Source organism: Amblyomma maculatum, chromosome 6 (assembly GCF_055883805.1).
Source record: "Amblyomma maculatum isolate TAMU_Amacu chromosome 6, ASM5588380v1, whole genome shotgun sequence".
Classification (NCBI taxonomy): Eukaryota; Metazoa; Arthropoda; class Arachnida; order Ixodida; family Ixodidae; genus Amblyomma; species Amblyomma maculatum.
This window is the reverse complement of record NC_139349.1, coordinates 10,746,680-10,761,216: the sequence shown is the minus strand read 5'-3', so window position 1 is coordinate 10,761,216 and position 14,537 is coordinate 10,746,680. Positions and strand designations below refer to the sequence as shown.

Sequence of the window (14,537 nt, the reverse complement as noted above, 5' to 3'; positions counted from 1 at the left end):
GGTATCCTCGAGCTACCCGATCCGCCTCTTGACTCCCCGCCATTCTGATTGCTGATTGCTCCTTCAGTGCTTTTTATTTCATCACGAGCCGCCTTAAGGAGTACGCGCATAGTGGCCTTGTGCACCATGCCGTCTCTAATATTCCGGCAAGCCTTTAAGAGTTGGTTAGAATTGTTAGCGATCGTCTTTTCCGAAAGGCTTCCGCCGCTACTAGAGCCGCGCCGACGTCTTCCGCTACCATTACAGAGCAGTCACTGATCGATGCGCTTGTAGTTTGCAACCTTCTTTTGTATATAGTTGACCACCGTCGCAACTGCCTTTTGTCTGTCCTTTTCGTACGTGGCTGCGTCCACGTACATCACTCCTTTCTTCTTCTCGAGATTTCTTTTCCGACGATTACGTTACTTCCTAATGCGAAATTTGAGCGCAGCTCTTCAGTTGTTTCACCTGTTTCGATAGATTGAGGCAAAGATTTCGACAAGACATGCATGTACTATTACAGACAACTATTTTATTTTTCCCTCATATTTCTTCAAGAAGCACTCCACTAACAGTTCTTGACTGTCATGAAGGAAGCTTTGTGATCGGAGAAATGAAGAGAGCAATTAAGTAATAGGGAGATTGCGGGAGGTTGCAGGAGGCAGCGTGTGGGCCAACAGAAATGTTGCGCAGCAAAGAGACTAATGCCACATGCTGCAGACGAGAAGAAAGAACCTTCACAAATATCTTAAACTGACTTGAAAACGCAGTAGCTAACGTTAGCAAGTGTCTCATCGAATTTCTAGCAATATGTTTTAAGGAAAAATGAGGGCGGGCTAGATCCGGGCCACACCTTCCTCGAAAGCCTGAGGCTCGAAAGCTCAAAAGCTAGATATCCGGACTATCAAACTAGCTCTATATACGCGAACCACATCAAAATTTGATGCTTTTCTCTGAGTGTATGTTACCCTGCAGTTCGGTGTGGGCGCTCGCATTATTCATGAACTATTATCTTGGCAGTGTGTACCATTTGTTGTCAAGTCTTCCACTTGGGCTCTGAAGCTTGCCTTTCATAATTGGTTCACAGGAATCGACTGCCGCAGCGTCTGCCACATTTGCTTCTGTGGACACCTGAATCATGAAGTAAGGGAAGGAAGGAAGGTGGGAGTGAAAGTGGATATGGTTACAATAGAAAGGCGCAGTATCTGTCACACTTGTTTCTGTGGACACCTGAATCGCGCCGTAAGGGAAGGAAGGAAGGTGGGAGTGAAAGTGGATATGGTTACAGTAGAAAGGCGCAGTATCTGTCACACTTGTTTCTGTGGACACCTGAATCGCGCCGTAAGGAAAGGAAGGAAGGTGGGAGTGAAAATGGAACTGGCTACGAGGGACAACGTCGACGCTGCGAAACCAGATTCCGGTTCCGCCTTGCGTGGAGTGCGGACGCGCTTCACGTCGGCTCCGTGCGAAGACGGCGAAATTCGCCAGTAGCCCGAACCAGTGGCCTATTTTTCACCAACAAGAGCCCTGTGAAGGTGAGCGCCACGCCCATACCAATTTTCGGCCCGATCTGGCCAGTTTTCGGGCCCCCACGGCCCATTTCGCCTTGAGCCACCGCGTCGCCCGAGCTAGGCCTCGCTTCGCTGGGAGCTAGGCCTACTCCGAACGCGACCTCCAAGTACAACGCCATCATGAAGGTGCAAGTGCCAGGCGAAGCTATTGACCCTCGGGACTTCAATCCGCGGGACTGGACTCACATCCTCAGCGTTCCCGCCCGCACCCAGGAGCAACAGCAGATTCACCAGATCTCCGCTATGCAGACCGATCAGGCAGACAAGCCTACCACAGACGCTAGAGCGGCATCATCTTCCACCCCAAATACTAACAAGGCCCAGGCATCCGAGCAGCTGCGCGCCGCCCGCGCTGCCGCACAAAGGTCACGACAGCAGCCGCCACTACCGATTGAAGATTACAAGGTGATTTTCCGATCCCGTGGAGGGCTTCACCTCACCTCAGTACCGCCACGACAGCTGCGCGTCTCAATCTTGAACGCCACCGCTTCACTCGAGGAGCCCACCCGCACTCAGCTGCGTGTTCATTCCACCAATAACACGTGTACAATGAGCACGCCACACCAGAACGACGCACTTATGCTGGTACAAATCACCAAAATTAATTACCAAGACACCGACTACGCCGTAGCAGCCTACATCGCTCCCCCGGACGGCGCGGTGAGAGGAGTAATCTCGAACGCTTACTGGAATGAAACCCCCAGGGAGCTACTGGAGGATCTCGTGAACAGCAATCCCCGTGCCCCAATAGTGGACGCTCGACGCATGGGTGCCACTCGATCAATATTAATTACTTTTAGAGAAGGACCGGTTCCTCGCACAGTTCTTTACGGCGGGGGACTCCAAAGGTGCACCCCTTACAGAGGCCACATGGACGCTTGTATCAACTGCAGACAGCCAGGCCACAGGACAGATGTGTGCACGCTGCCACGTACGAATAACTGCCCGAGGTGTGGGAAACCACATCCCAAGGAGACTATCCCTTCCTGCACTCCGGAATGTATTTTATGCGGAGAAGCGCACATGACGGGTACGGGGAGATGCAAGGCTAAAGGGCGAAGACCTGCAACCAACCCTGCAGCTCAACACCTCTCTCGTAAGGACAAGCCGCCCGGAGACGCTACTCGGAAGATAGCACTCAACGCCACTCGATCCACGTCGCTTCGCAAAGGAGAACGCGCAAAGGACCCACAAAAGACGTCATGGGCCGACCGAGCAGCTGAAGGCATCTCTAAACAAACCCCGCCAACCCAGCCACATCAGGAAGAATCACGCGACAAGGAGCTCAGGGCCCTGCGGGAAGAGGTAAGCCGCCTTTCCTCCCTTATACAGACCCCACACCAACCCTCCTCATCCACCCTCCCTTCCCAAGCTGTACCTCCCGCCTTTTCTCCAACATCCCCAGCCACGCAACCACCGCCCAAAAAGAAACGTACGTCAGAACCCCCACCTGTCACACATGATGCTCTTGAGCAAGTTGAGGCAAAATTTGAATCAAAGCTAAAGGCTTTAGAAGCCCGGATAGATTCCAAAATCGACTCCCTCTTCACCCAACTCGAGAACAAAATTGACTCGATGTTCTCACGCTTGGTTCATACACTCGACATGAGAATGACCCGAATTCAAACCTTAGAGCACACACAAACCACCACCCTCTTCAACGCCTAGTGCACTTGGCTCCCAATCTCTCCACTATGGCGGGGCAGCAACTTAATTTACCCATTCTCCAGTGGAATTGCCGCGGCTTCCGGGGCAAGCGTGCGCCTTTCCAATTACTCATTCCCATCCTCACCCCGCCGCCCCAAATCATTCTTCTCCAGGATACGGCCACTAGAGCATCACTGTCTAGTTTTATGCCCCACCACTCAGATACCACGGACAAACCCAGGGTGTCCACTCTTATTCACCGTTCAATCACCCACCAAACACACACTATTACGTCAGAGACACCCTGCGTTATCACGGAAATAATGCATCACCCACACACAGTGCCCTCCATCTTCATTGCCAATATATACCACCCCCCATCTCATCCAATGTCTTCCCTGGTGACGCTCTTGCGGGACCTCCACCGACTCGCTGGAAAGCACCCTCTCCTCATCGGAGGGGACTTCAACTGCCAACACACCGACTGGGGGTACAGTTACACTACGGGCCGTGGTCGATGTCTCTGGTCCTTAGTCCAGGAGCTGCGCCTAACTACACACAACAATTTCCACACACCCACGCGGATCGGCACCAGCGTCAGCATGGACACCAGTCCGGACCTGACGCTAAGTCGCTTCCTCGGTGGCGTCACCTGGGCAAGAACACAACACACACTGGGAAGCGATCACTACATCATTAACATCTCGCTCCCCTTTAAACAATCCCGCCACACACATATCACCCACAAACTGGTGAACTGGGACGCCATCCGCGCATTGCGGAAGGACGACACAAACACAACTATCACGGACATCGACGAGTGGGTAGAATCACTTATGACCGATGTCCAACTCAATACCCGGCTAATTACAACCACACAAGACACCCCCACTCTAGATTCCCGCCTCGCCCACCTCTGGGAGGCGTACCACAGCTTACTCGAGCGTTGGAAACGCAACAAGTTAAATAGAACGCTTAAAAAGCGACTGGCCGGACTGCAGACGCAGATACAACAACACGCAGAGGAGGTCTGCCGGTGTAATTGGAGGCAAGTTTGCGACGGACTCGCCGGAAAACTGTCCACCAAGCGAGCTTGGCAACTTCTGAGACATCTCATAGATCCAACACAGTCCAAATCCGCTACACAACACCATGTTACACGCCTCTTACAAACACACAATAGCGACCCGGACGCTCTCATTGACACACTTCAGCGAACATACACCTCACCCGGCACATCCGACTCCATGCCCCCCTACTCAGGAAAACCTAACCCGGAATTAGACGCTGATATTTCGGAAACGGAGGTAAGAGCGGCCCTTCTGACGCTCCGCACAAATTCAGCATCGGGACTGGACAAAATCTCCAATTCTATACTCCGCAATCTTGATGACAAATCAATCACACAGATTACAGATTACTTCAACAAATGCTGGTCAGAGGGCACCCTCCCCCAGTCCTGGCGACACGCCAAGGTAATATTTATACCAAAACCGAACAAGCCTCTTAAACTAGAAAACCTGCGACCAATCTCGCTCACCTCGTGTCTCGGGAAACTTTTCGAGCACGTGGCACTTGCGAGATTGACACTTCACATGGCGGACAACGACCTTTACCCACACAGCATGGTGGGATTCCGCCCCCATCTCTCCGCTCAGGACGCCATGCTGCAGCTCACCCACGACATCTTCGACCCGGCTGTCCCGGGCCACACAAAGGCAGTCCTGGCTTTGGATCTGTCCAAAGCTTTTGATCGCGTCGAACATCAGGCGATCATGACTGCTCTTTCTCCTCTGAACATAGGTGTACGGATGTACACTTATGTCCGGGCTTTTTTAACGGACCGCATGGCTGAGGTTCATTTCGGCCCCCTTACCTCCCAACCCTACACCCTCAGGAGCGTCGGTACTCCACAGGGATCCGTCCTCTCTCCTTTCCTATTCAACGCCACGCTCATTCCACTCGCCCGGAAACTGTCCACGATACCTCATCTTAGACATACCCTTTATGCGGACGACATCACACTGTGGACCACACACGGTAGTGATGGCGACATAGAGGGTACCTTGCAAAGCGCCGCATCCCTCACACAAGAACACGCCCAGAGCATCGGACTCTCATGCTCCCCAGAGAAGTCTGAGCTACTTATACTTCGACCCACGACCCGCGGATGCCCCACCACACCGATTGTTATCGAAGTCGATGGCCGTCCCGTCCCAGAGGTGAATACGCTCCGGGTTCTGGGACTTCACATTCAGAACAACGGCAAAAACACATTAACTCTCAAGAAACTAAAGCGGGTGACAGGCGCGATATCGCACCTCATCCGACGAGTTTCGGGCCATCACAGAGGCATGAAGGAGAACGACCTATGTCGTCTAATTCACGCCTTCGTCCTCAGCCGTTTTTTATACACAGTCCCCTATCTCCGACTCAACAGGCAGGAAACGGACGCCTTGGACGTCATGTTGCGCACGGCGTTCAAGACGGCCCTACATCTCCCAATTAATACTTCCACAGAACGCCTTCTACAGCTTGGCCTCCACAACACAGTTGGGGAGCTTGTGGAGGCCCATCGCCAAGCCCAATACTTGCGTCTCACCAAGACCTCCACCGGTCGCCATATCCTGGAGACTTTAGACATTCGTGTCCCAGCGAATGACCCTACCCTCCTTCCCATACCTCGCCCCCTCCACCAAGACCTTCTCATCAAGCCTCTCCCTCGCAACATGCACCCCCAGTATAACGAGCAACGCCGCCGAGCCCGAGCAGCGGCGCTCCACAAATACTACGGCTCCGAAACGGACGCCGTATGGGTGGACGCCGCATGCACGAATGAGGGAGCGGTATTGGCCGTCACAAATTCCTTCCTGCAGCCTGTTGCTACTGTCCCCCTCCCCTCGGTCACCTCCTCGGAGGCAGCCGAGGAAGCAGCCATCGCCTACGCGCTTGCACACACGGAAGCACGCTACATAATTTCCGACTCGAAAACTGCTCTACTAAATTTTGCGCGTGGTAGAGTTCACATTTCTGCATTCAGCATACTGAACTCGCCCGCCACTAACCCATCCCGCTATGTGGAGCTGATATGGGTGCCTGCGCACTCCGGGAATCCCGGTAACGAGGCCGCCAATGCGTTAGCCCGAGGTTATTTAAACCGGGCGCCGGCGGCCTCCGATCCGGGATTCACGCGTGATCGCATGCACTCCTTCAGTGAGCTAACGCAGGCCTATCGGGCCGAGCGACTACTCTATCCCCCACCTCACCCATCTTTAGACAACTACCACCAGACGCTCTGGCGACGACTACAAACGCGCACCCTCCCGTCTCCTTATAGTGCGTCTCGCCACCACCACACCCTCACCAATCCCTCCTGTACCCTTTGTAATAACCCCAACGCCACCCTCGCCCACATCCTGTTCCAATGCCCGGCGGATCCTCCCCCGCGGGGTCTAGAGCACCTTACCACCTGGGAGGACTGGGAGACCCTGCTGCACTCTGAGGACCCGGTTCGGCAGAAGATCGCCACAGACTGGGCTGCCGACGTCATGAACCATAGAAACATGAACGTTTGAGTGTAGTGGGGCCGTGCGGGGGCCCAGGGGCATGCATGCCCCAAACTCCTCTGTTTTAATAAAGTTATTACCACCACCAGGAAGGGGCGCCAAAGAACTGCGCTCTAAAAGAACCACATACAATAAAAATTGTACCTTTCATTTCTAATGTGAAGATGAGGGAGGCAGGGAAAATAGGCTGAGAAGCTGCCTGATAGGCTCTGGCCTCCCCGAAACACAAGTGGCGATTGAACAACATATCAAAGTGCCCATAATCAAGACTAAACGGTGACATATACAGAGAGCTTCTTCAGCTATTTATGTCGAATTTGGGTTCGTTTCGTGGAACGATATCCCAGTCGAGATCTTTGACTGCCGCCCGTTCGACTTACAGAAAAGAGCGCAACAGTATACCATTGCGGGAAATGGTGTTACTGCTGCCGTACTCTAATGCTGTTGATGACTGTGCAAACCTCTGACACACGATCACCTCCGAATGTCACGAAGGCAAGCGCCTTTCGCACGCAGCAACGGACCACGTGAATACCGCGGCGGAGAGCAAAGCGATTGGGGTAAGTTGTAGCGCCACAGCATGCAGCGGAAGTTTGCGAACTAAAAAAAATCTAAACAAGCAAAAGCAAGCCTGGCGTCAGGGGGAGCGTCGGTATGGGTAGGTCCGAAGTTTATAAAGGAGGCCGCGATCGAAACGCAGCCGCTGGCGGTGGCGTTCGAACTCGGATACTCTGATACAGTAGACGGGTGTCTTAACCACTGCACCACCGTGGCGAAACCTGCGATGAATATCATCGCAAAATCGGGGACAGTTTTACGTCCAAGTTTGTACCAGGAACATTGCCGTGATTTAAGCAAAAATTGCGTTAATTGAGGGAGAACATGTTCTCAAAGCTCAAAACCTATGTTGGTGCAGACCGAGCAGATGGTTGCATCTCTTCTAAGACTCAAGTTGCCCTATAGACACAACAGGCATCGTGGGCGCTATTTATAGCAGAAGCCGCGCAAATCGCCTGTATTCGGAGACCGCATTGACAATATATGCCTCCCAAAGGATGCCCTACCACAGCGGCTCAGTGGTTAGGGATCTCGACTACAGAGCCGCGGCGTCCGGTTCTTTGGAGCGTTAGACCACATATCTATCAAGAGAATATGGCCACTTTAAGGACGTTGGCAATACTTGGTAGATACATAAATATAGATACATATAAAGACTGGCTTTTTTTTGTTTGTACCGAAGCCACACAAATCTCTACAGTTGCCAAAGTAGTCAGGAGCGTAGTGAGATTGGCGGTAGGGAAAAACAGTCAGTCATTCCACCAGTGACGATGAACGAGGTGAAGAAAGCATTAGAAACTGTATATATATATATATATATATATATATATATATATATATATATATATATATATATATATAGTTTCTAATAATTACCTCCTTATACCCTTACCTCTCTATATTCTATATCCTTGTATATATATAGTTTCTAATGCTTACCTCTTTATACCCTTACCTTTCTATATCCTATATCCTTGAAGGGATCGCGGACGACGATTTCATCTTTTGCTCGGCAAAGATTACACCACCATCGTCTCCGTCCTCCAGGTTTGTCGGCAGTTTGAACAAGCCAACTACCGCCGAATCGCTACCCGCTTTGACCGTATTCCCAACTCGGCTTCTATCCATGCGAGGACTTACCTATACTCCTTCCGAACCCAGCAAATGTGACCCGGATAGTCCACAGGGAACTAGACGTAAAGACCCACGTTGCCTTCATTCCTTGCGTATTCCTTGGGCAGAGGAATCACCCACAACCTTGATGCGAGATGATTGACTTTTTCCTGCAATAGCGTTTGAAGGGCGGGTCACACTAGAGCCTTTTATATACTCTTGCTGTACTCAGCGGGCAAAATATTAATCGCCCTTTTCATCTCGGCTGGGGCAGACAACCCTTTATTGCGCACTGTTGGACTTTTTTTTTCTTTTTTTTTTCCAGTTCATGAGGAGCATGTCAGTGGCAAACTAGCTCAAACAAGGCCTTGTGTGCTCTCCTTGCGTGGGTTATTTATGCGTGCCTACATGATAAACTCACATGCTACCCCCATACCGCGGCACTGGTATCGGCGTTTTCGAGCTAAGCTCAAGTGCTCTGATATCGGCACAATAGCTAACTTAATGGGCTGCAGGCTCTCCCTTCAGTGTTCGCCCAGACTTGAGTAATAACAGTTCGAGGATGGCACTACTTCTGGGCTTGCCGGACTGGATTATCCTGACTGCGACAGCATTGGTCTTACTTTACCTGTGAGTATCAGCCCCTTTTCTAATGGAGAATAAATAGATTGAGACTTGAAAACATGTACGTGGTACATAGAATGAAATGCTGTGCTGAGTGTGGGCCCAAATGCATTGCGGAGAAAATACTGAGCCTTGAAGTTCTGGGATGCATCTGTACGCTCAAACCGTGACATTTTACATCAGAGTCAATAAGAACGAAAGCGAGACTGTTGGCATCATTTATTTTGTGCATGAGTCTGAAAAAAAAGGCACAAATGAAATGGAACTGAAAGTATTATTTTAGAACGAGAGCCTCAATTCAGGAATGTATCTAGTTTCTTTAGCTAGCAGGCAGCGTAAATGGGGATGATTGAGGCTCGTGCACAGCTGCAGACCAGGCGGTCAAGAAGCAAAAAGAGTGTGCAACTCATCCTTGCGCTTTTTGAGTGGCTGATCTGCACAAGTGTAGAAGCCCTGTAGGCGTCAACTGCAAGCCAACAAAATGCGGCACAATCCTGAAATTCTGCTCTCGTGTCGAAGAGTTCCGCTAAGCGAGTTGTGGAAAACGGCCATATTGAATAGTGTTAAGGTTTGAATTAATCACATTATTAACCTCACTGACGTTAGCCTTAGCAGGTTGATGTTGGACGAGCTATATGACCTCTTGACACGTAGCGCAATCATATAACAACAGAATACCAGCAACAGAATCAAGACAGTGGTGCTGCACCCCAACTCCTCAATTCGGCTTGCACTTTAGAAAAGCAGCGTCTCGTTTGAAATTCGTTGTTGAAGCCTTGGCTTTGCAAGGAAAATTTTACGGAGTGTGTGTGCATTTCTACGTGTATATTGGGTGCTTAAAACTGAGAGAAATTTTACCAGGAGCTATTTTGAAGTAATCGGCACACCACACTGTTGTTTATGCAATCGCGCAAGTGTTAGGTCTATCCACGTCGTTTGCTAGCGGCAGCTAAACGAAGTTTGATAACCATGACTTTCTGTGATACAAACAGCGTCTAAAACTGGAAGCATAGTAAGTTCATCCAAATCAAACAAAACAAACTGCAGAACAAAGTTCTCTGTCATATTTTGTTTATCTTATTTACTGTAATCCCATACGGGATTTTTGCAGCGTGAGATAGAATAAGATGTGTAGTAATATAGGCAACAATTGGAGACAATATAACAAGGACGCAAAGTTCAATAAGAAGCAAAAACGGAATATAAATTATGGCAAACAACAACAATGTAATGATTACACAAACGTGAATCGCTGACGACGCTGATACGCTATACCTCTCGTGTAACCAGGCCCTGAACTTCTAATGACCATCGGTTATCTTGACTTTCCATCACTTGCCCTGCCCATGTTCATTTACTTTACGATATTATTCGACGTGTTTGTTCGGTGACCCATTCTGAGTTTTTGTTTGTCTTTTCTCGCTCCACCCTTCATTTTCCCCAACCAACTCAGGAACGATAGATTCAAACTTCCATTATCGACCCGACAGTGCCTACCAAATACATGCCACGTCTCTTTTTAGGGGAGAACTTCTTGTGCTTGGCTCATTTGAGCTACTCCTTCTGCAGGGCGAGCTGGGGTCATCTTTCGCTGCCGAGCATTCTAACTTGCCCGTATTAACGCGACAGGATTATGATCTTCTGTGCAAAAAATGGGGTGTCGGCGGCGTGGTCGATGTTGTGGGGGAAAGATCACGAGCATACTTCTGGCAGGGGGCACGTGGCAAGTGACAAGACTGGTCATAAGTGATTGGCGGGTCGTGCAACGGCACGAAAGCACGTGGCTGACTACAAAGTGGCTGGTGCTTTCAGCTTGCTCAGCTACTTTGTGAGATGAGAGGGTGAGACGAAAATCGAACCTTCGCGTTAACTTGGACGCTGAGTCAGACCCGCTACCCATAGGCCACCTTGGCTTTTTTTGGTTGTCAAGCGCAGTTTATATTTATGGCAGGCGGTCTCGCACGTAATGTGGTAGCCTACGAATGGGCTGAAATTATAAAAAGTACGTATAATAAAGAAAAGAAAAGAATTTTTTATTAATCGCGAAGACAAGTGAGTGCATGCGAACGAGCATATGGAAGGGAAGACACAGACCCTACTTCTTAACGTTGTCGCGTCTTACCCTTTAGGCGGAGCTTATGTCTTTCTAATGTTTCTCCTTGGTTACCCTCGTGGTGCCCTCGCAGTACGAAATGGCGACGCGTAGGCCAAGACGAGAGATAGTGGAAGAGACAAGGCACCGTGGGTTTTGCTGCGGATTTTGCACGCATCAAAGGAGGTTCGTTCTCAATTTCAGCGTCCCATTAACGATACCGTAGAAGGAACTAAGCGGCCTTAGTTGGCTTAGAGGCTGTGTCGCTCAATAGCTTGGCGCGGGTCGCGTGACCGAGCCTTGACCTAGTGGCCGCGATTTGATGCAGTCCGAAAGGAAAGACTTCTATCTGCTGTGACATAGTGCTCGTTAATGAAAAGCAAGTTGTCGAATCTAATTATATACCCTCCACTTCGGCGCCTCTCTCCCTTTTCTACCTCGAATCTCTGCTACATGTATTACCTCTTTTCCCAGTTCAGGTGCCCGGTCAATGTGGTAGTCGCTGTACCTTTTCTGTCACAGACAATAGACCTTTGACGGCTGTGGAGGCGTGATAACAAACCCTTATTTGACGCAAGATCGGGAGCATTGGAGGTCGTTGACAGAGCTCCTTTCGCAATTTCAGATTTATCGATAAGTGGCGATAATTTCTTGATGATCACAATTTTTTACGTGGTGGAGTCTTGACCTGATTCGAACGCATGCAAGAGGATCACACTGCTAAGTACAGATTGTAGATATGGCGACACGCAGCTCATACAGTGCTAGCGGTATAGAAATAGATACGAATGAATGCGAAACGTCAGAGCTAGAGGAAGACATGTCACGCCTACATCGGCAGTTGCTGGATAAGTGCTACAGGTTGCTAGCCTATGCAATATACTGATATTGAGTTATAATGAAGGTACCAGTAACGATCACAGTAGGTTGTCTCAGGTTCGTGAAAACTATACGCTCACTATAGTGAGATAAACAGAAGTTTTTTCATGGACGCGTGAAGGGAAGAAGTTTGCGTGAAATTTGATGCACTAGGTTTTTAATACACAGAAGAATTACGGCGGGACAGCAACAGCGGATCAACGGTTCTTGTTTCGCCACCTCCGGTCGCCTCCACAACGGCTCCCCCGCATTCCGATATTTGTCTGTGTCTAATTTATAGAGCTTCGGCTCCATTTGGCTTCGGTCTTTGTTGTCTTCCTGTTGCATCTTTTTCAGCAGGAAGGAGGAGAGGGGGGCTTGGCGAGAGTCCCATATTTTCTCTGACGCTCTTGTCTATTTCTACATTTTGCGTTTGGCCTCTATCCGGATTTGATCGAACTTTGGACAGGACGACTCTTCTTGTCTCTGTTGTACGGAGCAAATTTGGGAAGATCGCACGGCCCCTGCTTGCTCTGCCGACGTGGTTTACACTCCTAGAGCCAGCATCGTCTCCGTGGATGCACATGCATGTACTCCTACCGCGCTTTTGACGTATTTCCTCATACGAGAACTGATGTTTTTTTTTTCCTTTTCCACCTTTTACAAATTTAGGTACAGGGCTCCGTAGCTTTCCCGGCTGAAGACGTCCGCCTGTAGTATAGTTTTAGCAAGGCTTTTTTCTTTTAGTTCTAGGCCTTTATTGGACACACGCCCGATTAGACTCAGGGCTTGCACAGCGTTACTCTTTAGTATTTTTATGGTCTCGCCTTTGTGACCGCGCGACAGGAAAATCACACCTAAGATTCTGATTTGCTCAACCTCTGGTAAATGCGTACCATCCACCATAATGTTTATTTGCGACGGTGCCTTGCACCTTAGATGCTTCGAGTTGCAGCTATGCGAGCGAGACTTAGCATGATCTGAACAAAAATCCCGATACCTCTATAAGTAGTATTCTCGATCTAAAGTAGGTCTAGAAGGCCTAACAGAATACTAGTCCATAGCGTAGTCTCCCGGAAACAATAGCTCCATTCATCACCTGACCAGCTTCACACCCTAGTGTGCATTATTTCGATGAGTCCTACACACTATATCATTCAGGTAAATATTCAGGTAAAAAATGAAATATTTTAACAAGACAATCACAAGAAAAGTGTCTTTACTTAATGTGGCAAGTTAATGGAAAAATATACGTATGACGACCACAAATTATTTGGAATTGGCGTTGAACATCACATTGTTGTGTGTTTGTTGAATTCGTCGGTCCATGGCCCACAGGACCCGCAGTTTCAGATAGGCTTTCTCCCGATCTAGAATTTATCAAATGTCAACTTCATTTTAATGCCCTGTTAGCAAGTAACTATCGGGACTGGAGAGGAGAAGCGCGCAATCCCTACTGTGATCAGTTTAGCTCAGCTGTAACAGTACAGCCACTTTGGTAAAATACTTACGTGAATGACACAGACATGTTCACTGACATGGGCATTGATGTCAACGGCACTGGCGATAAAATTTATTTTAAACTCTCATCGCCTTGTTCTTAGCATCGTGAACTGCGTGAAACTTTCTGCGTGAAAGGACAGCGGACTTTCTGGTTAGCTGTGAAACTTTCTGTGTCTACTCCGTAACGTGTATTCACCTACGATTTTGTGACGGCTTGTATTTTCTTCCGCAAGATATTCTTACATGGAATTCTGCTACGGGACTAGTTTAGCCTATAGCAAAATTGAAGGAAAATATCACATTAAGCAAGACGGATAGATTGTTGCTCGGGAACACCATATATCTTTATCCTGCGAGGAAATGTTGTTGTATTGATGAGGAAATTGCAAATGAAAGGGCCTAAACTACGGCGACGTCATCTCTGTGATTCCGACAAGTCAGAGGTGCCGCTTCGTAAAAGCGCCAATAAAGCGCCGGAAACCTAAACTAGTTAGCCGGTTCCATAACTAGTCGAGTCGGCCGTCAAAGCAGCAAGATGCAAGTTGAGGACGCTTCAGATCCCGCCAGGAAGCACCACCTGTGGCACTCAGCTAAAATTATCCAAGGAGTCAATAAGCAGATGTCGTCCTGGAATCGAATTGCGACATCTGTATCGACGCTGCATATCACAGCAGAAAGAGGTAGCGACCTCCTGTTCCTTATCGGACGCCGACAGACATCCTCTCGCCTGCGAAAAAAAGAATGCGTACCTTTGCTATTTTGATCTCTTTCCTTTTGCGCCACTGTACTTTGAGCTTGGAGCCATAATTCCGAAGGATGTATGTGAATAAAACCGTATTCTCTTTTGTTTATTTTACTGCGGTTGCCACGTATTTTTCGCAGATTGTAAGACCCACACTCAACGTCTTCAAGTGGGGCATGATCGATGACTCGGTGGTTTCGACATAATCGATATTTTGCCTAATAGGGGTGGAAATGGTTCATGATGTTAATGTAGCTCCGCACGAAGTATTCAAATGACCCTTG

General features: G+C 49.1%; 1 protein-coding gene and 1 long non-coding RNA gene across 2 annotated transcripts in view; one reads left to right on the top strand and one right to left on the bottom strand.

The window, feature by feature from the left end:
• Positions 1-14,537, bottom strand: part of LOC146185048 (uncharacterized) — a 310,168-nt gene that overhangs the window by 99,374 nt on the left and 196,257 nt on the right. Inside the window, exon 4 of the long non-coding RNA XR_014707963.1 lies at positions 8,462-8,604. This is a non-coding gene — a long non-coding RNA (uncharacterized LOC146185048). The remainder of the gene's footprint in view (positions 1-8,461; positions 8,605-14,537) is intronic.
• The window catches only part of LOC146185053 (cytochrome P450 3A21-like), a 37,317-nt gene continuing 31,755 nt past the window's right edge, over positions 8,976-14,537 (top strand). The window contains exon 1 of the mRNA XM_084606040.1: positions 8,976-9,064. Coding sequence (XP_084462166.1) covers positions 8,997-9,064 — 68 coding nt within the window. The 5' untranslated portion in view covers positions 8,976-8,996. The remainder of the gene's footprint in view (positions 9,065-14,537) is intronic.